General features: G+C 37.7%; 1 protein-coding gene across 2 annotated transcripts in view; it reads left to right on the forward strand.

Moving 5' to 3' along the window:
- Positions 1-1136: 1136 nt before the first annotated feature.
- The window catches only part of LOC127448141 (protein Shroom4-like), an 81990-nt gene continuing 58127 nt past the window's right edge, over positions 1137-24999 (forward strand). For both annotated transcript variants that reach the window (XM_051710499.1, XM_051710576.1), the window contains exon 1: positions 1137-1376. In XM_051710499.1, the coding sequence (XP_051566459.1) occupies positions 1224-1376 (153 nt within the window). In that variant the 5' untranslated portion in view covers positions 1137-1223. The remainder of the gene's footprint in view (positions 1377-24999) is intronic.

Here is a 24999-nt window from a genome sequence, read left to right on the forward strand (position 1 = left end):
TCCTCTGCACTTCAGTAACTGTCTGGTTTGGTTCAGCTATGAAATCAGACATCAGAAGACTACAAAGGACAGTTCGGACTGCTGAGAGGATTATTGGTTGCCCCCTGCCCTCCCTTCAAGAACTATACACTTCCAGAGTGAGGAAAAAGGCTGGAAAAATCACTCTGGACCCCACTCACCCTGCCCACTACCTTTACGAACTGTTGCCTTCTGGCCGACGCTTCAGAGCTGTGAGCACCAGAACCGTCAGGCACAGGAACAGTTTTTTCCCTCAGGCTATCCATCTCATGAACAGTTAAATTGACCCATTGAGCAATAACTATGTGCAGTACACAGTTTAGTCTTTCTTATATTTATCCAACACATCCAACCTCTTCTGCCATTTTATTTCTCTGAAAAAAAAAAAAAAACAACAAAAAAAACATTTGCACTGTACATAACAGATTTGTATTTACACTACCCATGTGTATGTGTGTATGTATGTGTGTGCCTGTACGTATGTGTATAATTAGTTTTATTTTGTATTATTATCTATGTCTTGCTGCTGTTTTTGTATTGTTGTGTACTGGAAGCTCCTGTCACCATGACAAATTCCTTGTATGTGTAAGCATACTTGGCAATAAAACTGATTCTGATTCTGATGTTTGAAAATTACAATTTATTTCTTTTATAGTAAAACTTTTTTAATGAAGAAAAAATAGTGAGTGCACCTTTAACAGAAAAGTAATAATTACTTCACATAACAGAGCTGAAATAATGGAGTCCCAATGTTCTGTGAGAGCAATTCAAGTCATTTAATTGTCTTTTGGAGGTGCTACACTAACAAAAATGTCACGTTTGGGAAACACTTTAATAATTAGATACTAATATAGAGGCAATACTTGAATCGGAAACTAGATTAGACAATCCTGTCCAGCGCTGACCCAGGCATTGATAATGGCCAAGTTTTCTGAGTTTTCCTAGACAGATGGACAATGGACAATACAGCGGTCGATTAAGACCCCGCCCCTGGCATGTTTTCATTGGTTAGTTGCATTGAAACGCTGTCGTGATTGGGCGTTCTACATGTCACTCAACTTCACTCCTCAGTCTCAAGCACTTCCTCCGTTAACATCCCATGGGAAGTCGATCGCTGGCCAGCACCGCTGCCTGTGCCCTCATGCATGGAGTCTGTGGTTGTCGGTTGGGTGTTGTGATGATGTTGAATCGAGATTGCGCGGCGAATGGACGGAACTGAAAGCACAGACGTCCTAATGGAGACCGTAGAGCAACTGGTGTCTTTCCAGCTCATGCATGTGCAGCTGAACGGAGGCGCTCCGTGGGGATTCACTCTGAAAGGCGGACTGGAGCACGGGGAGCCGCTCATCATTACCAAAGTAAGTCTGGAGTTTACGACATAAACTTCTTATTGACCAATTATCTCGATACACCCGAGTTTAAACTTGTGTCCGTTACTTATGCTGCAGTTTGGATGAATTGTAACGGTCCATTGATGAACATTTACTGTTGTAGGCTAACTTTGCAGAAACTTAAGTGGGGTATTGATTTACATAGGATGATTTTATACACATACCGAAGTGATTCATTCTCTCAAAATCCCCAAAACACCAAAGAAATGATGCAGCACATCTACTGGACATAGCTTAAGTCAGTTAGGCACTGTTTTAAAATCTAACTTTTCCAGTTTGTTAACTAAATATTCATGATTATCCATTCACTATCATGATTTAGTACAAAAAAACAAAAAGTTAAAAAGTTGGGTGCATGTTGTTTGCATTTTAGGTTTTCGTTTAATTTGATATGCAAAAATTGCAGTTGACTTTTTGGTTGAAAATGGATATGCAATTATAAAAATCAGGCTGTAGCAGTGATGATTGGTTGTAGAAATGTCCCAGGATTCCCTTATGGGCACTCCATGTGGACTTCTGCTTGCTGCTTTGTGTCATCAGCTTGTTCACATCTCTTCTACATAAACCCCGTCATATGAGCCACACACAGAGGGGAATTAGTTGATTTTAAATAGTGTGATCAAAGAACATATATAATGACTTGTCATGACCACGAACTCAAAAACAACTTTAATTCCTTTAAAAATGTTAAAGTGCTTCCACTTATGATCAGCAACTGTCTCCTCCAAGTAGTTTTTTTCCTCACAGGGAGGTAAGATTGTTTTATTCACCCTTCCACCCCCCCATTTCCCATCCAACCGCATTTTAGCAAAATGTGTTGATTTATTTTTCTTAAATGAAGATGTTTTGAGAGACAAGACCCCCAGAGATCACATTCCCAGACTCTACCCCCTGAGCTGGTGGGGAAGAGGGAGAGGGAAGGGTGATGGGGGAAGGCTTGCATTTTTTTGTAGGTCTGACAGAGAGGGAAGAAATTCATTTGATTTGATAGATCCTTTTACAGTGTGTAGAAGGATTTTTCAGTTGTTGTTTTTTTGTACTCATCATTACATCTTGACAACTTGTAATGTGCGGAGAGTCTGGTCTGGCGGGGTTTTATCAGGGACTAAAAACAAAATGTTTTCTAAATGTATTTATTTTTTCCCCCTGGTTCCAGCATTCCACTGCCTCCTCTCCAATTGGTAACTGGATTGAACGAAATAAAAGAATGGTTAATAACTTTTTCCCTTTTTTTTTTTTTTTTTTTTAATGATCACCCTGTGCTGAGGGTGGGTGTTATACAAGTTGCAGTGTTGCCAGATCTGGCAAAAGAAATAAGGGACCTGGGCTGCGTTTCCCAAAAGCATCGCAAGCCTAAGTAGATCATAGAAACCATTTGTGCCAGTGGTCTCTACGATCATCTTAAGCCTGCGATGCTTTTTGGAAACGCAGCCCAGGTCTGGAAAAACAAGCTCAAAAAAGGGACTTGCCTCAACCAAAATAAGCAAAAATAAGCTATTTATTTTCCCAGTGTGGAGGAATTAACAGCATAGAAATCATAACAAGCATAGTATACGGTAGCCTGTATAAACTAACATATTTTCAATAAATGTATTCTTAATATTACATTTATCCCCAAAATATTTCAAATATACATCTGGCCATCTTAAATCAAATATGTAGTAATTATTTATAGTTGTTAAAAAAGGTCTTCAGCATGTCACGCAAGGCTACATACACAACATACACTGAAGGGCTAGTTCACCCAAACATTTTTTCATCTTTACTATCAATCTCCACTTTCACATTCTTCTTCTTTTGTTTTTGGCGATTTGCATTTTTCGTGCATATCGCCACCTACTGGGCAGGGAGGAGAATTTATAGTAAAAAAGGACTTAAATATTGATCTATTTCTCAGAAACACTTATCATATAGTGTCTGAAGACAATGATTAAACCACTGGAGTCATATGGATTACTTTTATGCTGCCCTTATGTGGTTTTTAAAGCTTTAAAATTTTGGTACCCATTCAATTGCATTTTTAGGACCTACAGAGCTGAGATATTCTGCTAAATCTTGGATGGCATGAGGGTGAGTAAATGATGATAGAATTTTAATTTTTATGTGAACTATTCCTTTAAATTGTGTCATTCAGCGGTTTCCTTCAGGATCAAAGCACATGCTAATCATGTTCTACTAAAAAGAGTGAAGCCCCATTTTTTTGGGCAACAGGAAGTGGTGTAAATCTGAAAATGTACTTTAGTTTCATTAAAAAAATTCCGGAACTAAATTAAGCAGTTATTAACCGGTTACCAGCATTTACCAATAAAGTTTTCACTCCGTAACAATTGAAAGGGACTTTGTTACCATTTTCAGTTAAGTTCTAAATTTTTATTTTTCCAGTTTTAGTCCCTGGTATTTAGTAAAATAAAAATCAGGCATTCATGACTTAAAGGAATAGTTCACCCAAAAATTTAAAATTGCTGATAATTTACTCACCCTCAGGCCATCTAAGGTGTATCTGAGTTTCTTTCTTCATCAAAACAGAATTTAAGATTTTTAGGATTTCATTTCAGGCCTCCTCCTCTAAACAATGCAAGTCATCCCTCTCATGAGTGCACGTCACAGAGATGTACGAAAGTGAACATTTGTAAAAAAAAAAAAAAAACGTGCTTGCAAAGCTCTTAATGATTTAGTCACTCAATATCTATCAGATCTGAATATCTATCAGGATCATACACTGTCTTTGTGTAAGTCAGGACTGTAAACTAATTTGTTTTATCAGGCATATACCGGTAGTTAAATTCCCATAGTCTACCTTTAGCCCTGCTGCTGCACTAGGTCTGTTTACTGGGAGCTACGGTTTCTTTTTTCCTCTTAGAGGGAAAAAAAATCATTTATGGTAATTGAACAACTGGTTACATTTTTATGGTGCTTTTTGTCACAAATTATGGTCATCGGTCACTACATGCTTTTGTTCTATTTTCCTAAAGCTGCTGTGTTTAATTTAATGTGCTTTAACACTTGGCAGTCAGGAATAATATTGTCTGTTTTATCAATTCCAGCTAGGCCTTTGACATTTCTCAATGAATCACCAGGAAGCCTGAAATGCGCTCAAGATGAACAGTAACTAGAGATAAATCTTTCTATGTGTGTCCCTGGGTTTCTGAGAGGGAGTTTTCTACTTGCGTTTGAATATTATCCTTCCACCCAGCATCGATGATATGTTTCAGAGGGGTTAAGGTTTTTGTAGACATGTGGACAGTCTACAACGTTGACGCATGGCGACAATAAAGAGTTTGCCACAAAGCTCATTTGCATGGGAAAATAGTGGCGAATTTGCAGCAAGTTTGCCAGAACTCTCGATTTTTGTAAAGAAAAAGAATAGCTATACTTCGAAAGGCTGAATGCTCAGCCTTGCATGAAACAGAATGGGACACAGAAAAAATTAAGTGTACCCTAGTCTTGAGTATTGTTTTATTGTAATATTGTGTAGTTTCCTTTGATTTTTCCTTTGGCTTTCTCAGAGTGAGTTTTCAAAACGTGGACTCATGCATCATGTTTTTTTCCACCTTATGTTTTAATGTTATCCTTCCAGCCAGCATCAAATTGTTGGTGCCAGACGGGCTGGTTTGAGTATTTCTGTAACTGCTGATCTCCTGGGATTTTCACACACAACAGTCTCTAGAATTTACTCAGAATGGTGCCTAAAACAAAAAACATCCAGTGAGTGGCAGTTCTGTGGACAGAAACGCCTTGTTGATGAGAGAGGTCAACAGAGAATGGCCAGACTGTTTTGAGCTGACAGAAAGTCTATGGTAACTCAGATAACCTCTCTGTACAATTGTAGTGAGCAGAATAGCATTTCAGAATGCACAACACATCAAACCTTGAGGCAGATGGAATACAACAGCAGAAGACCACGTTTGGCAATTATTAGGACCATATGTTCCTTATAAAGTGCTCGGTGAGTGTATGTTTCAGAGATGGTAAGGCCAAAGTATACTTCGGTTTTCTACTGACAGTTACATCTCGCACTAAGAGTGCGTGATGCAGAATTCATCATCAGCATAGTACGCGTGGATGTGTGCGCAGCCTGATTTTTCTAGATGCGCAGACAGTTCGCATCTTTGTGTGTCATCGGAGCATGTGCCTGCCACTGACTGTACTAAAAGAGTAACAAAAAATATTTATAGTGCGTTATGTGTCTGTATGGACTTGCGGTCAAAAGAGGATTCTTTGAAATGCTATACACTTGACCGTGCACATTACAGAACGGCATACGGAAAAATGTATTTACATTTAATTACAGTTTTTTTTTTTTTTTTTGCATGCTGCTACCTCTACATCTCGTGCTTGATGCAATTTTAGACATCATCAGCACCGTACGCGGTACTGTCTGTGAGCAGCCCAGTTTTTCTAGACGTTTGCGCGTGCCATTTGCACATGTGCTGAGCATTAACTGTACTAAAATAGTATCATCTTTTGAACGTGTTTTGGCTTGCAGTCAAACGAGTATACTTGAAAGACTGAGCCCTCGACCATGCATGAGGCAGAATGGCACATGGAAAAACTAAGCATACCTTAGTAGGGCTGGGTATTGATACAGATTTCCTGATTCGATTCCGATTCACAAGCTCTTGATTTGATTCGATTTCAATTCGATATTGATTCATATGGGTATATTTCAATTATAATGTACCTTTTGCTTACATATGATAGAAATGCTCTTCCAGCTAATGCTGTTAATTGTACAGGGAACCTTCCAACAAGGTACAATAACGAATTAATTTTTTTAGTTTTTCATCATTTTGGTCACATTTTATATTTAAAAAACAAAAAAAACAAATCCATGTATTCAATCAATAAATATGAAATTATATTGCATATATTATTGCGCGTGTAAGAGCGCATGTTAAGAGAGGACTTGAATGGCTTTACCTCGTCCCTGCTATGTGTTATTAGCATTCCATGTTTTTTTGTTATTTTTTTTTTTAATCTGTTTTTGACTGACTGTAAAGAAAAGTAAGGGTAATAAAACAGACATTATTCAATGACAAATGGGGCGCGTGGATCTTGTCTTTGGACACGCATTACACAGAACAACTTTACTCTCAACACGGAGTGAAAGGATCTCTCTGCTGAATACTCTACCACTATATTACACATCACTGTTGAGTGGAACATTTACCAGCCAGTTGCAAAATATATACAACATTTTAGTTGCATAGTGTGAAATTTGGTTGCAAATGCGAGTGATTGATTTCCTCTCATTGTAGTGGAGGGTTACGCGTAGAGTAAAAGATCGATCTTGGGATTTCGAGAATCGATATCGAGATCGTTCAAATGAAGGTTGCGATGCATAGAAAAATCTGTATTTTTACCCACCCCTATACCTTAGCCTTTAGTATTGTTTATTGTAATATTGTGTCATTTCCTTTGATTTGAGTCAATAGTTGGGTCTGTAGCAGGCTGATTATTTGTCAGTAAGTGTTAACCTTCTGTTTTCTGTGCTGGATCATGGCCAATCTGATAACCTCATATTCACTGGCTGGACTTTTTAACTGCTTAATCTGAAACACATGCTTTGTTGGACACATAGTCCCTGTATCTGTGTGTCTGTGTCTACCTGCAGCAGACTTTTGTGAGGACTTTATTTGGATGTCATCATAAACATGATATATTAAGGTTCCCTCCGTGTTGGATTTCATTGTTTATCTCATGAGCCTTCTGGGGCACATGACTTCAGTCACTGCCAGTCCCACTGATAGATTTTCCATCTGATTTGGAGTCAAAGCACAACCTGCATGCCTGCCTGGAATCCTTTGCCCTCTGCTCCTACAGTATCTCCCATCTTAGCTCCCAGAGGCCATTTATTTCGAAACCCCTCAAAAGTCTTGGTAGACATTTATCTTAAGGACCTGGTGCCCGGGGCTAGACACAATACTCCCCTGATTGTTCAACTCCTGCTCAAATTAAAATCCCACCTTGGGTCATCCTGACATCAGCCAGTACCAAGATACAGATATCAACATTTATCAACAACAATCAGTTTCTGGATACACCTGGTGCCTCTTACTTGCTACCAAAAAGTCTGCATATTTTGTAAAAGGAATGGGGAAATTCAGTTACAGGCTTAGTCTTACAACTAAAATGTAGCTTTATTTTCAGCAAAACCTTTTTACTTGAACACTGTGTGACAAAACATTGTCAGAATTGTGATATTCGAAATTTGTGGTGAAAAATACATTTAAAAAAGAATGCTTGTTTATTGTCCACATTTTTGCCCAAGAAAATCCCCAAAACCACAAAGGCTGTACATGACACTGATTGAACATCAAAAACAAGGCTGATTTATGTATAAAAAGCTCATTGTTAGCTTTGTTAGTCATCCCTCCCTCACATTCCCTCTCTTTTTTTGTCCTCCTTTTAGAGTAGCGATAAAAATATTGTGCATTTTCTCACATTTCTCTTTTTCTGCTGTGAAGTTTATGTAGACCACATGGCACTCCAGTCATCCTTTTTCCCCCACTTTTAATTGGTCAGTGGAACTTATTCTCAGGCACTGGAGTTTTGAGGTGAAAGAAAGACGACTTTGGACACAGAGATGGAAATATTTTACTGGGGCAAAATTTTAATGTTATGAGTTTGCAAGTAATTTAAAGTCGCAATAGAGTGCAACAGTGACCGGCCACTTTTAATTGGCCCCTTTTCCAGAAGTATTTTTTCCATTCATTTTCTTAGTATATATTTTTTTTTTCAATAAGAGTTCTATGCTATGAAACAGAACATACAGCCCAGAAAAGAACAACAACGTCACAGTTTTTCAATTGAAAACAAGTATGTGAAAAAGATACGAGACTGTGTATTTAATTTTTTAATGAGGGATTGAACTACTCATCCCATAAATCATTGCGAATAACGGAATTGAATCAGAAAGGACACTTAAATATAAATCTTTTGACTAAGTTATTGAAGTATAAAATTGAATATGTTTAAAGTTTAATACACAATATTAAAATACAGTTGAAGACTGAAGTTTACATACACTTAGGTTGAAGCCATTGAAACTCATTTTTTAACCACTCCACAGATTTTATATTAGCAAACTATAGTTTTGGCAAGTCGTTTAGGAAATCTACTTTGTGCATGACACAAGTAATTTTTCCAACAGTTGTTTACAGACAGATCGTTTCACTTTTAATTGACTATCACAATTCCAGTGAGTCAGAAGTTTACATACAATAAGTTAAGCCAGTGTTTCCCAACCATTGTGTGCCGCGAAAGATTGTCAGGTGTGCCGTGGAAAATTATCAAATTCCACAAAATAAATAAATGCGTGACAGTTTTTTAAAATAATTTCAGGGATCCAAACTCCTCACCTTTCTGAGAAATTTGCCATTTTGAAACCATAATCGGTCACTTTTGTGATTGTGAAGAGCAATGATTAATGTGCAAAAGTGACTGATATTAATATGTGTTGTGTCTTTCACATGACTCGCGTCAGCGCTGCAGAATACATTGAAGTCTATGAAGTGACGACACTTTACACCAAAGTGTTTTTCACACACACGTTTTTGCTTCACCAATAATGTCTTTGAGAGTACTAAGCAATAAGAAATATTTAAAAACTGTCCAAATTTGTGAAGACATTGAATGTTTCATAAATTCTTTTTTTTAAATATTACCTTATCGTTTACGAATATCAGAGACCCCAGTTATTGAACTAATTTAAATTCACCAAGAAAATGCTTAGACCTAAACATAAACAAGTCCTTTTATTACTTTCTGCTATCAAAGCAACTGCAAGCTTTTTTTCTCTCTTCCAAATACATGTTTTCAATGTTTATTGTGCACACCTCCCGCTTTTGTACGTGGCCCCTCTGTGACGCTTTCTGCAACTCTTGTCATGTGGAGGGCAATGCGGCGCTTGACGCTGGCATTGAACGGAGCGTTGACACCTCGACTCAACTCATGTGAAATGCGCTTTACAATGACGAAAGAACATTATTGAAACTCAAAATTCTTATTATTTGTCTATTATTGTGGTCTTTTCTGATAAAAGTCAGGCTCAGCATTTTAAATAGGCTACTGTAGGAAAATGATACTGTAGATCTGTTTTGTGTTTATAATTCTTACACTGAAGTCAATAGATTTGTAGCCGTGCAAGTTTTAATAAAGGAGAAGGTAAGGACCTTATTGAAACTCACTATTATTAGACTGTTATTGTTGTCTTTTTGGATGAAAAATAATGCTCAGACTGAAGAAGGACTATAGATCTTCTTTGTTCTTTTAATGCTTAAACTTTATAAACTCTCTTGGTAGATTTCGGTCATGAACGACTCAAAATTATTCACTGACTCACTCATAGCACATAAGATGCTCATTTGTCCCCACCTAGTGACATTTCCAGAATGGGTCACTGAACTAATCAGTTAAATTGAACAAATTTGTGAAACAGAAGCAAGCCTTACCAAAATACTCTTTATTTTGCTGCTAATTCTGCACAATTGTAAACTTGAATAAACTTGAATCATTAAAATAGCTGGAATTGGTGCTTTTAGCTTATTCTTTAAAAAAAATATCCCCAGAAAAAATGTCGTGGACCAGTGATTGTCTTACCTTTTTCGCCCCTCATGAGTTTGCATCCCTGTAATTTGTTGTGGCATTGCAAGAAAAAATCTACAAATTAGAAAAGAAGCAAATTTGTTGTTTTTTTCATTACCCATTTAGCGCTCTTGCCACCTGTGACCTCACACAGCGTAGCCTACCTATGTGATTTTTTTTTTTGTTTTTTTTTTTTTGTTTTTTTGCATAGCCGAATTTCAAACATTACAAGTAAACACGCTACTAATACGGACAGAAAACATGGACAAGTTCTTGAAAAGGAAAAATATTGACGATAGTTAGCCTATGTGGGATAGTGGTGTGCCGTAGAATTTTTTAGTCATAAAAAGTGTGCCATGGCAGAAAAAAGGTTGGGAAACACTGCCTTAAGCAGCTTGGAAAATTCCATAAAATTATGTCAAGTCTTTAGGCAGTTAGCCAATTAGCTTCTGATAGGCTAATTGGAGTCTATTGGAGGTGTACCTGTGGATGTATTTTAAGGCCTACCTTCAAACTCAGTGCCTCTTTGCTTGACATCATGGGAAAATCAAAAGAAATCAGCCAAGACCTCAGAAAAAATTGTGGACCCCCACAAGTCTGGTTCATCCTTGGGAGCAATTTCCAAACACCTGAAGGTACCACATTCATCTGTACAAACAATAGTACGCAAGTATAAACACCATGGGACCACGCAGCCATAATACTGCTCAGGAAGAAGATGTATTCTGTCTCCTAGAGATGAACGCAGTTTGGTGTGAAAAGTGCAAATCAATCGCAGAACAACAGCAAAGGACCTTGTGAAGATGCTGGAGGAAACAGGTAGACAAGTATCTATATCCACAGTAAAACGAGTCCTATATCGACAGTACCTGAAAGGCTGCTCAGCAAGGAAGAAGCCACTGCTCCAAAACCACCATAAAAAAGCCAGACTACAGTTTGTAAGTGCACATGGGGACAAAGATCTTACTTTATGGAAAAATGTCCTCTGGTCTGATGAAACAAAAAGTGAACTGTTTGGCCATAATGACCATCATTATGTTTGGAGGAAAAAGGGTGAGCCTTGCAAGCTGAAGAACACCATCCCAACTGTGAAGCATGGGGGTGACAGCATCATGTTGTGGGAGTGCTTTGCTGCAGGAGGGACTGGTGCACTTCACAAAATAGATGGCATCATGAGGAAGGAAAATTATGTGGATATATTGAAGCAACATCTCAAGACATCAGCCAGGAAGTTGAAGCTCGGTCGCAAATGGGTCTTCCAAATGGACAATGACTCCATGCATACCACCAAAATTGTGGCAAAATGGCTTAAGGACAACAAAGTCAAGATATTGGAGTGGCCATCACAAAGCCCTGACCTCAATCTGGTAGAAAAGTTGTGGGTAGAACTGAAAAAGCATGTGCGAGTTAGGAGGCCTACAAACCTGACTCAGTTACTCCAGTTCTATCTGGAGGAATGGGCCAAAATTCCAGCAACTTATTTTTGAGAAGCTTGTGGAAGGCTACCCAAAACATTCCAAGTTAAACAATTTAAAGGTAATGCTACCAAATACTAACAAAGTGTATGTAGACTTCTGACCCACTGGGAATGTGATGAAAGAAATAAAAGCTGAAATAAATAATTTTCTCTTCTATTATTCTGACATTTCACATTCTTAAAGTAAAGTAGTGATCCTAACTGACCTAATCAGGGAATGTTTTCTACAATTAAATGTCAGGAATTGTGAAAATCTGAGTTTAAATGTATTTGGCTAAGGTGTAAGTAAACTTCTGACTTCAACTGTATATAAAAACATACATGCTTTATGGGAGTCGGTGGTCAATGCAGAGCTCTTGCTGCAATTCCTGTTTCCATGGTAACAGCGACTTCTGTGATGGGTGATTTTCTATTCAGGAATACGGGTAGTGTAGTTCTTCACCAGGAATTCTGCAATTCAAAGTAATTTAAAAAAAAATGAAATCACACTTTGTTTTGGGTTCTACAGAAGCTTATAAAATCACTTGGAGCTCATGGTAGGTCTGTGTTTAGAGATGTATACATTATCACAAAAAGTGTGTGTGTGGTGTTTTTTTTTTTTTTTTAAATGGAGAAAATGAGTGGGATATTTCTTTTTGAATCTCTATGGTTGCACGCTTAAGGCCACAATATACTCTATGCATGTATGTGAACGCAGACGCTTCTAACCATGCAAGCTCAATTTTGTAAGTTGTTGCTTTGCAAAATGTGTCAGACCACAATTCATAACGTGCCCTAAGTATGCGTTGCAACATTGTCGCAAGGGGCGCATTAGCCGACCTTCGTGGCAGAGCTACCGTTTAAATGTAAAAGTCAATATATTATTGCAACTTTCATGAATAATAACACATCCAACACATAACACATTTTGAAGGTAACTCTATCACCCCCTTGTGTACTGAGGTTTGTTACCGCCACAGTAATACAAGAACGCAAGAACGCACAGTAAGCATGTTTAACCAGACTGCTCTTAAAGTACTTGCGTAAAGTAGTGTTTCTGGCCTTAGCTCTTCTTTCCACTACCTTTTTTTTTTCATCCCTTTGTTTAAAGTAGTCTCTTTGTTACAGTGGGATTGCTTCCACTTTTGTGTTATTCAGTAACAGCATACTTATGGTTCTGGAGAGCTTCCCAAAGTTGAATATATCAGATTTGGTCTGCTCTATTGAGGACTCAGTACTGAGAGGTAATGCTTCCTTCTACCACTGTTTTTGCAAATTGATTTAATTGAGTAAATATATTGTTTCTTTGATTATTTGTTAAAAGGCTGTTTGTTTGAGTAGTGTTTTGATTGTGGTGAAGTCTGCAGCTGGTTATGGGTGTGGGAAGGATCTGATATGTGATAGGAATGTGAGCTTGGCTCCCTTTGCCATTGCCTTGGGCTTTGATGGTGAGAGAGATATTGGGGCCTTATTGCCTGAGCCACTCCACCACAAGCACTCACCAGTGTTTCCACATAGTCCCTTAACAGAGCCGGGAGTGAGAGGACTTTTAATCAGTGAGGAGTGTGTGTGAGGGTTTTGTGAGGTTGTGTGTGTTTGTTCTCCGAGTGAATGGTTAAACAGAATAGGAAAGGTTGTGGTAAAGCATAGTTGTCATTGATTGGAATTGGATATATTGAGATGTTTATGTCTTTCCCACTTTGGTGTTATTACACATTTGCTGTTTACACATTCGCAGCAGCTTGAAAAAATGCTAATTTATGGTTCCCTCTGTATTTTCTGTGAGGACACAAGGTAAATGATAATCAAGGAGTCAGTTTTCAAGCTTCGGCTGTGTTCTGCAGGGGACCTCACCACATCAAACGCTCCACCAAAAGCTTGTCGGCCAAGCTTGTATCCAACATTTGGGCTAAACCAGCCATCAAAACCACTCCAAAGTCCTTTTTGCTTCCAGGGAGGTGAGTCCAGGGGAGGGGTAGATGTGTGTGTGTGTAGAAGAGGTTTGCTGAGGGAACAAGTTCACTTCACACGCATTACAACCTCAGATGGCTCACTATGGCCCTATTCATAAATGACAGGAAACCGATGGATGACAGGTCATAAAATGAGCCATCATGATGCCCCTCCTCTCGCTCTCCTCCCTCTTATGTCTGCTATGACAGTGATGGATCAATCCAAGTTAACTTGGGTCCAAAGGTTGCTCTCAGATATCCTCCATTGTCCTTTTTGGAAACAGCGACTGCTATATGTCCAATATTTGCAATTGAGGCTTTAATAGAACAATCAGAGTGATAGGATCACGTTCAGCACGTCAAACATCCAGGTTTGAATGCATTTGGACTATAATTTTAACACACACACTTCCGTTGCTCTAATGCAGGGTTTTCCAATAGGGGGTTTGCGAATGATCTTATAAAAAATACGTTGTTTAAAGGATTTATAAACAACATGTAATAAAGTACCCATAATAAATGGGTAGTTGATATAAAATTGTCCCACAGCATGACATGCTTTAATTTATAAAACTAAATTAAACAAAATATCTCATTCTTCTATAATAATTATACATGCAGTTTCTATTACCTCATTAATTGAGAGACTGCATGGAATATTTGTACTTAATCATTTGTCACAACGCAGGACCATTGAAATGATCTAGTGAAATGAAAAAGATTTTTAAAAATGGTGAAAAACTTTAGCTTTACTAAAAATCTCAGGGGGTACTTCAAGTAAATAATTTAGGCTATATAGGTTCAGCTGACACAAAAGTTTGGGAAGCCTTGCTCTAATAACAGCCCAGCTCACCGAAGTAGGCTAATGTGTTGCCAAGTGCACTGGGAAGTGGTTTGATGTTCCTTTAATTTTCCTCTCATTGAACTTTGTTAAAGCAAAGACAATATCTGCCCATCAGGAGGCTTCTTCCTGGCTGCACTTCAAAAATGGCTTCTCACTTCTCCAAGAGAGAGACCTTGTTATGAGAGCACAAACACTGCTGTTTCTGGACCTGCATCAAAAGATAGAGGTTCTCCCAGTGCACATTTAACACATGATTGATCTCTTTGGGATGTTTGTGGAAATGTCCACCAGCAGTGATCTATGTTGTCCTGATAGCCTAAAGAATGGATTTTTAAGTGAGTCTAATAAGCTTTACTGATTTAATGTGATCAAGTAACCCAACAATAAAGCCAACTTGTTGATCTGGGTGTAATGTATGTGATTAGTGGTGTGTTAATGTTCATTTAGGTTTCCAATATGAATGGCAATTAATGTGATGTAACTAGCCTAAATTGTGAGCTGACGAGACACATCGCTGTTTACACCTGATCGAGTAAAAGTGTCTCCTATGACCTCTTGTGATTGGATTTTGATGGGAAGGTCTCTGTTTCATGATGACATGCATCAAAGCGCAAAAAAAAATAAATAAAAAAAACTGTTTATCCCAGATATAGCTGAAATTTAATCTAAGCAAAAACTTGAGAATTATCCATTATTTTAATGGATCTCCTGCATTAAAGGAGCTCCAGATGTTTGTGCTTCCAATAAGTGTCCCTGTATGTTGATATCAGACACACTGAAAAAGTTCTCATGCTTGTGTATAAATCCTTTTTTTTTTTTTTTTCAATTTTCCGATCGGACGGTTTTTCCCTTTTAAACTGCTAGTAACTGGCAAAGTTTAAACTCTTGTTTTAGCGCAGCGGTTGATTGACACGTGAGGGGTGGCATTTTACTACTGTCCGGGATGCATATAGGACGGATTAGCATTTACACATCAAATGCGATGTGGTCACTTGCGTTTTCGACCACATTCGTGCAGTATGTGGTTTTTGTGATCACAAAACATTTTAGACTCCGTTTAGACCTGTATTAAACACTGACCACATGTGATCAGATCACCCCAAATGCATCTTAATACCAGGTGTAAACGAGGTCATAATCTCAGAGCTTCCTATGAGTATGTTTACATGGGCAATTATAATCGAACTACTCTGGGTCTCTGTCCAAGTATACATTAGAGCTCGACCGATATGGGATTTTTGAGACTGATACCGATTTTAGAGAGGGAAAATTCACTGATTACCGATATGGTGATCGATATAGTTAATTTTTGAGCAGGAATGAAAACAGACCTTTTCTATGTGGATTTTACACCAATATGACTATGCAAAGGTACTCAGAAGGCTGATTTCTTAAATATTTTTTATCAAAGAATATTTGACATTATTATTATACATTGTCAACAAATCCTAGAAATGAACACTGATAAAATAAAGAATAAATAAAATAAATAGCTAAATAAACATCAGTACTGTTTAGTAACAGTCATCTGCTGACCATTAAAATAAAGAATAAAAATACAATACATAGCTAAATAAACATCAGTACTGTTAGTATCAGTCAAATGCTGACCATTTAAATTATTAATTAATTAAAATAAAATAAACAGCTAAATAAACATCTGGGGCTGGTTGCACCAGCTATACGTTCGTTACACCTTAGCCTAGTTGTGGCGTAAATGGGCACTAAGGGTGCTTTCACACTGGCAGTTTAGTTTGAAACAGAGCACGGTTCGCATGAAAAATTGGTAATGTGAAAGCTGTCATGCGGACCGGCGAGCGCACCGTGGTACCGAACCCACGGCTACCTGTAGGAGGTGGTCTGAGTTCGGTTGCAATGGACCTGTAGCACGATTCGCGTGAATGTGAAAGCAGCTCGGACTCGGGTGTGCACTCGTTCAGGAAGTAAAGTAACCTGCGCGTGCGTTTTAACTGATGACGACATCATTAGTTTCGAAAACACACGAGGATCCACACATTCCTGAAAGTCCCAAAAAAGTAATGACACCACAATGACAAGTACATTGAACACTATAAATACTGTCTGTCTGTCTATCTATCTATACACCTTATAAATACTATATATAAATACTATTAGGGGGTTATAAATATAGGGTATAATAGGAGATGACAGTGGCGATAAGTTCACCTTGGACACGAGCAGTTTAAACAAAGATGCAAATTAATTCCTTGCAGTCAGCTGTCTCCTCAAAAAACGCTGTTTGCGAGCAGCATCAAGCCACCTTCCCCTGTATATCTGATGAGTTACGCCATGAAGCACACATACGCAGTTGTTGTTCACTCTGCTGTGCATAATGGCACCAAAATAACAAAAAAACAAAGTATGATGAGTCGCGATGTGTTCTCCATGCATGTTTGTGATGATGTAAGATGAACGCAAATGGACCAGGGTTCAACAGAATCAAGTGAGTGTGAAACCAGACCAACGCTGCGGTGGGCACTGAGAACAATCGCACTCGGAATCGGACCGCAGCAAATGTGCCCTGTTTGAAAGCCCCCTAAGTCACAATTTACGCTCTACTAAATATTTGAGTGTTGCACCATTAAATTTATGTGGGACGTAACCCTACGTATAAACTAAATATACTCCTCCGACCAGGAGTAACTGATGGAATAAAAAAGCAGACTCACTTAATGACATCAATGAGCTCATGTTTTGGTTGACAGGAATCAGTCCTTTCGACACATATGATGATGTTTACATTTACACTAATTTACATTTACGAGAGAGAGAAAAAAAACTTTTAAGCGGCTCTTCAGCATGGAACCGATCTAACGGTGCCATTTTTAGTGTGCGTCGCCCGGTGTCAAGTTTCAACACATTAAATATATATATATATATATATATATATATATAGGATATTAAAATGAATAAATGTCTATTTTTCCAGCCTGTTGTATTAGTATTTATCACCCCTCATTTATTTTAGATACAGTTCCTATATATTATTATTTACACGGGGCAAATATAATATTTATTAAATCTACTTTTATTACGTATCCTATTTTAATGTCTGGAAAACCAGACTTCTAAATATTACATTTTGTAAATGCAACGACTGTAATTGTTCGGTTGAAGGGGGTACCAAACTGTGAATCCTGAACAAAACAGTTTGGTGAATGCATGTTTACTCATTAGCTTCCACTCAGCTGACAACAATGAAAGTAGCTACGTGATTAGCTAGTTAGCTATAAGCTCGTTGTCACGGAGAGTAAAAGATGGATGTTGTTTATCTACTTTCCAGCATTTTGTCTCACCAACTAGGCAACAGCGAAGCGTGAAATCAACACTCAACAGACACAGTCCACCACTGCACTGTTGTCTGCTGAGCTGCAAAAAGATGTTCTGATGTTTACCTTTCAATCTGCTACATTACTGACTGCACTGACAAAATATAGCTGGCTAACAGCAAACAGATGTGATAAACATGAGTGACATGTTTGTCAGGGACAGGGTTAACGTTATATTAGTTATATAAAATGATGGGGTCATTTTTTATTAACTTTCCAGTATGTATTTCACAAACTAGTTAGCAATTTAATGAGACCGCTCAAATCCGCACCGTTTAACTCCACCCTGTCTGCAGAGCCACAGTCAGCTCTGTAAACAACGGAGTCAGAGCGCACTCTGCTAGACAAACCTCACTATGACACCAATTCTAAAGCATTATTTTCTGCATTATATGTCATGAAAAAAAGTTTCATATTGGCGCAATACAGTAAAATATAAGCCAATACCAATATATTGGTGAAAGGATAATATCGGCCGACCGATATATCGGTCGGGCACTAGTATACGTGACACCATGCATAATCGAATGGGTGAAGAAAGGACGTCAGCTGAGAAAGTGACGTAGACGTTTTCCAGTTGACCCTTTGTGTCATAGTGTTGCGTCGAAGAAGTCAACCACAGCAGACCCACACAGCAGGAACAACAACACGGACAACTTTATAGCCACGTGCATTTCTAACATTCTTTACCCATTGATTTTGGAGCGTTTATGGTCATGTTTGAAATCAGACGACACAATTTGCTCCTGGATTGTTCTAACTATATGAGCTCTGCTTTTTATTCTAGTGGTGCACCGATCAGGAAATTTGAGGCTGATACGGATCTCCGTTTTTTATTTATTTATTTATTTTTTTTTAACACTAAGATCGGCTGATACCGATACGATACAGATTTTTTTTTTTTTTTTTAAGTGCCCTTTGCCACACTTTTGCAAGTTATACTGTGCAGTTATATGTTTATGCCCCACACAGTAAAATTACAGGAACACTTTACAAAAAGGTTACATTTGTTAACATTATTTAACAACATTACTGTAGTTAACATGAACTAATGAACTTAATGTTAGTTACGACATATACTACTAACTTTTTACACATTAATGCACTATGAACTAACGTGAACTAACAATGAACAATTGTATTTTTATTAACTAACATTATGATTAATAAATGCTGTATTATTAACTGTTCATGATACCTAATGCATTAACTAATGTTAAAGAAATGAAACCTTTTTATAAAGTATTACCAACATTACATAAAAATTACATTAATTGTGAATTTCTAACATTTATTTGTATTGAAAACAGTTATGTATAGCTCTGTTGTCAATATCAAAAGGTCATTGTGACATACTGGCAACCAGTAAAAACCATGAGAGCATCACACACAGCAGAGATACATTCAGAAATAAGAAAAATTGATCCATTACAAGCTTTAAAACTGCTCCAGTGAGAAATCATTAATAACTATGATTTGTTTACTGTCTTTGGCATTTTGCTGTAACACAAATCACTAATTATTAAGCAAATGCGTGAAGACTCGGTGCCATCGTTGAAGGTTAAACAGTTATATCTGTTATTAGTGGTATTGTGACCAACATTAATCTGATTTAAATTGGGATCCTCAGAGAATAGCGTTGAGATGAGTGACTGATAATGAGATATGGAGAGCACCTTCAGAGCATGCATGTTTGATTGACAATGAGAGCACTCATGTTGAAGGGAGTGAAGCTGAAAGTGCTCATGATCACGCAAACAGTCTCGATTGCTCCACAAAACGTCTGATTGTCACGACTCACATTACATCACATATACTCAGATTTGTATTCGCATGTTTATTTGTTGTTTTTAATTAATTTTTATACCTGTTAGCAGCCCTTTATCCTTTTCCTGCTCACTGTGCAGCGAGTCAGAATAACTACCATAATGACTCTAGAAAATGGGCAACTTAATATTCATACATGTGTAATTCATACACATTTTTAAAAACAAAACGGCATATTCATGTGAATTACATCATGTCTGTAAGTTTAAATTTGTGAATGCTTAGAACTGGCCAACAGCTCACCCTCCAGAGGCGACTCTGTCATGCTTCAAGGGCTGAGCAAGCGCTCATTAGAGGAGCAGTGTATGTGTGATTCCCTGCGTGCTGCAAAAAAGATCGGCCCTAAATCTAGGCACTATCGGCCAGTCGCCGATCACCGATATAAGACGAAGATCGGCCGATTTTGATCGGTGCACCCCTATTTTATTCACTTTCATCCTTAAAATATCTGTGGAAAGAGTAATAATAACATTTAGACTGAGGAGAGTTGTTGTGAATAAATAGAAAATTAAGAATATACAGGTTTGTCTATATTTTCCTAGGAATCATTGGTATTTAAGGTTTGTTGTCTGAATATTTGAAACAGTTCTGTATCTGTACCTGTCATTTGCTTCACGCTACATATTCAATAAAAATCATGCTTTCTGCCTCATTCTATTAATGGTATCCACATGAGATTAAGAAAAGAAGCTGTTATAACCACTCGATAATAATTGAAAGTAAGATAGATAATGTGTAATTTGTAAAGTTTACATCCTGCATTCATAGCGCTAACGCTAGGATGCTAACCTTGGCCAAAGGATGCATCTGCTACCCTCTTTTATTGTGTTTTATGATGGAATGCATAAAAATATTCGTAAGATCATGAAAAAGTTATTTTTTTATAAAGAAAGAAATGTGATACTAGTGCAAAGGTGAAGGGCCATGCTGTAAGATCACTTTAAACAGAATTTCCAATAAATAATTTCCCAGCAATTAGATAGGCCACTATTATTTGCTTTAAAGATATAGTTCACCCAAAAATAAAATCTAGTCATCATATGCTTAAATTTGGTATGACTTTCTTTCATCTCTGAAACATAAAATGAGAATTTTTATGCTAATCTTTTCCATACAATGAAAGTGAACAAGGACTGAGACTGTTGAGCTCCAAAAATGTAAAAAAGCATTGTAAAATTGTTAATGTTTTGATTGTGCGCTGTTGTCTTCTGAAGCTGTACGTTAGCCTTTTTTTATGAGAAACAAACCAAAATTTATTTCAACCATTCTTAGAAACACAACTTGTATAGTGATTTTACAGATGTTAGCTGCATATATAGTTTAGAAGAAATTTTTGTAGGACATTTTTTACCTACATCAGTTTTTATTGTAAGTGCTTTTTTGTGGTGTGAAGTGTTGTTTAAAGTGTAATCATGATCCGTGAGTATGTCTATAGGGTTGGGAAATGTTTGGTCATGGCTAAACCCCCCATCACATGTCATACCAGATCACCACTCATGTTTGGCTGGTCTAATAGTTTAATAAGGTGACTAAGTCCATGCAAATGGCATTTGGCCATTGACACTGTTAAAGGCAAACAAATTGAGGAATGTGATAAAATGTTTCTCCACAGAGAGGCATTCCTTCCTCACTGAGTCTCTCCTTAAAGCAAAACATGCACTGTTAAACTGTGTGTGTGTGATGGACAGAATTACTTTTTCAGTGTGGTCCTCGCCACCTTTTGTTCTTAATTGTTATTTGTTTTCCACTGCATTTGTTTATTTAATTTCTTTCGACTTTAATTAGATCCTGTGCGCTTTCACATAAACCTCTCCTGTGAATATAGGTCACTGGCTGCTGAATCAGTTGCAGTGGTGACCCATGTCTGTGTGTCAAACCTTTAAAAGTCTTACAGCACAATGGAACTTCAGACTCACTCGGGCTACAAACTTAGCTCAACACACTGAGGTAGCCCTCTCTTATTTTCCCCCCTCCTTGTCGTGAATGAAGCCTTTGTCGTACTCACACTGACTCTCCCACCTTTTCTCTCTCTCTCTCTCTCTCTTTGGGCCACCACCCCCACTCTTCTGTCTCTCCTCAAAAATGATGGAGCAACAAGCCAGCAGCAATATTCTCACCCACTCTGACCTTGAATGTCACTTCTTCAGGTTAGCCTACATTCTCTTACTTAGGAAGAAATCTCCCTTCCTGCGGTCTGGATCCTTCGCTCCCATCTCCTCCCCATCTATCAGATCATGACAGCTCAAAGAAAGAGGTGTCCCAGCCTGCACCGGTGACCTAAGATATCGAAAGGAAAACATTTTGATAATCACTTTGTTCTTAGGGGGGGATCTTTGTTTCTGCATTGCTGTAACACTACAGTGTTTTCTTGGCTCAAGATAAGAATTGTGTGCATGGAAAATTTGGGGAAGATAATACATATGTCAATCAGTTGGGTTGCGTTGCGTTGTTGATTGGTGGCTGAAATCCTTGTTAAACAGTTGACAAAGGCAGTGCTGCAGAGGAGGGGGTTACTCGGGTCTCACAACCTCATTCTTCTCTCTTTTATGAACAGCAGAAGACTGCGACTTAACCCTGGATGCTTGAATGCATTCACTGACCACCAGCTTACTGAGCTTTGAATACTCATAATTTCCTGTTGTGTCGCAGGAATGCCTTCATCAAAAGGGTTGGGAATCGAGAACCAGTTCCATTAAAAAAATTTCTGTTGTTAAACAGTATATAAAAATGAAAATACTATTTAAATATCTGTTAGCGAATAATGATGTTCAGTAGTGATGCACCGAAATAAAAACTCTTGGCCAAAACCGAAACTGACAATTCTTGGCATACAGGGCCGAAAACCAAACGATCATTTTGAAGGAATGTTTCACCCAAAATGAATATTCTCTCATCATTTACTCACCGTCATGCCATCCCAGATGTGTATGACTGTCTGTCTTCAGCAGAACACAAGCAAAGATTTTTGGCAGAATATTTCAGATCTGTAGGTCCTTAAAGTCAAGTCATTTTTATTTGTATAGCACTTTTTTACAGAAAATCATGCTTTAACAGAAAATGAATCTGTAATATCTATAAGTCTTAGAGTCATCATTGTGTAGTTTGATACAAAATATTTAGTAAATAATAATTTTGTTTAGATCCCCAGTGAGCAAGCCAAAGGGGACTGTGACAAGGAACACAAAACTCCAAAAAATGCAAGAGAATACAGTAAGTGCCAAGTTTTTGAAACCCCAAAAAGCACAAGTAGCCATCATAAAAGTAATCCATACGAAGCGAAACGCAAGGTGTGTGTAAGAAATAGATATATTTAAAACTTTTTTTGCTAAAAATGTTTGCTTCCGGCCAGCTATGGTTTGCATGTTGACGAGGGTGGAGTTCAAACTGCCTCTCGCATGACATAAGTAAGTAGATACTTTATTAGCAGCTGTTCCTTTGGACTGCGAAACTGTTTCCACACAAAAGCAGTTTATGCAGCAGTCTGAGCAAAGAGCTCGGTCTGAGGCATCTTCTCCACTCACTCACTTGCATTCAAACCGGTTCAAACAGCTCTCCTTGTTGACCGTTCCAAGATGGTGCCGCAGTTGACGCATCCAAACCAGCCAAATGTGCAAATCTATGCTCCTCTGTTGTAAAAAAAAAAAAAAAAAATACTGCTTTTCCGGATTTTTCATATTTCCTGCGTCAGTTCTCTAACTTTCCAATGCGCTTTTGTCATGAGAGAGGCAGCGTGTATTCGACCCTCATAACCGAGCTGGGCGTAAGCGAAATTGTTTAGTTAAAAAAGTTTTAAATATTGATCTATTTCTTACACCTAGCATTTTGTTTCAAATAACATTATTTAATCCACTGGAGTCGTATGGATTACTTTTATGATGGCTATATTTGCTTTTTGGAGCTTCAAAATTTGGCACCCATTCACTTACATTTTATGGACCTACAGAGCTGAAATATAATTTGAAATATCAAGAATAAAATCACTTTAGTATTTTTGTAAAGCCTGGATATTTGATTTCTGCGCCACCAAATGGAATTGCAAAAATAAACAATCAACAAGCCTTCCAAATAAGCCCCCCCTCTTCTGTTTATCAAACAAACAGATAGTCCCTGCCCCTACTTACTGGTTGAGTAAATGTATTTGTGTTGGGCTGGACGGGTCTCTCAAAACAAACAGAGACATTTATATAGCACCACAGAGACACAGTATTTACAGTTTTTGAGAAAATTGACATAAATGGTTTACCTATAGTTGTCTTTGCATATTAAGCTGGGACAGGAGAAAGTATTTTAACACCGAAAAAGTTACAGAATTCAGCTTTAAGTATGTAGTTTATAAGGACCAGTTAATGGGCTTTTGGGGGAGGGGAGAATTCGTCCACCATTTAATTTTAATTTTTACGTTTATTTTCCTAACTGTGGGCTGTTTGCAGTTTCAAGGCCCACAGGAACTTGGCACATTAATACAGAATTTGCTATGCCAGGTGTGCGTTTATAGTCATTTTACAATGGCTTTGAACACAGTTCATCTAAACAGAATTCAGAGTTGGAACTATTTCATTAAGAATCAATAATGAAATTGAGGAACTGGAAGCATTAGGTGAAATCAGAATTGGAAACGGAATCATTAAATTCTTAACGATTCCCATCTTTATTTATCAATGAAAAGATATATTGTGGACTAGAGATGATGCTGTTTATCTGACAACTTTCTCTGGGCTGAAGTTTCTCACATAATCAAATTAATAAAATTTTAACCAAACCACCAATCAGACACACTGGAGGCTCTACAAATACCACATGTAAAATAAAGGAAACTTTAGAACTCCTATGTTTTATTATTCAGTCAAGCTTGGTTCTCATTTTCAAAAGATATTTTAAAATACCTTTTCAACTAAAAAAGTTTCACTTTCATTATTATTTTTCTGACTTGTTTGTAAAGCATTTTGAGCTATAATCTTTTATAAAAAAATTGGTTTTAAATATTATTATTCCTAAAGTAGTGATAAGAAACCTATGAGATTTTATGGTTTCTGGAATGAGATGGGGAAGTTTCTTGAAGAGGGTTTTGGTGGAATTGGATTCTTTCTCTTTGCGAGGCTGCAGCTGTTAGGCCTCATCTTGTCGAGGCCAGTGGCGGTTTCTGGGCACTGTGGGGTTACCAGTGTGACCCACTGACTCTGCTTTTAATTGCTGAGGAATGAAAGCAAAGCATGGGATTTCTCTCTCTCTCTCTCTCTCTCTATGTATGTTAGAGCATGTTTGTGTTTTTGAACGGATGTTCTGGAAGGCTTACCCTGCAGACATTGGGATTTGGTATTAATTTTCACACTGAATATGTATAACACATGCAGGGGAGCAAATTTCTATGCAGTGAACCAGTGGGGAACATTATTATGTCTTAGGTAAGGAAAGATAGGAAAGATGCCTCATGATAAATGCATGGCAAGTTTGTAGTTTGCCTGATTTCTTAGGTTTCATGCCGTGCTAGAATTGCTCAGGTTAAGTGTTTATTCCAGTTTTGAACCTGCATAGATTAGTATTAAAATCTAACCCTACATTTCCATATGACACAGTC

This window comes from Myxocyprinus asiaticus, chromosome 1 (genome assembly GCF_019703515.2).
Source record: "Myxocyprinus asiaticus isolate MX2 ecotype Aquarium Trade chromosome 1, UBuf_Myxa_2, whole genome shotgun sequence".
NCBI classification, from domain to species: domain Eukaryota; kingdom Metazoa; phylum Chordata; class Actinopteri; order Cypriniformes; family Catostomidae; genus Myxocyprinus; species Myxocyprinus asiaticus.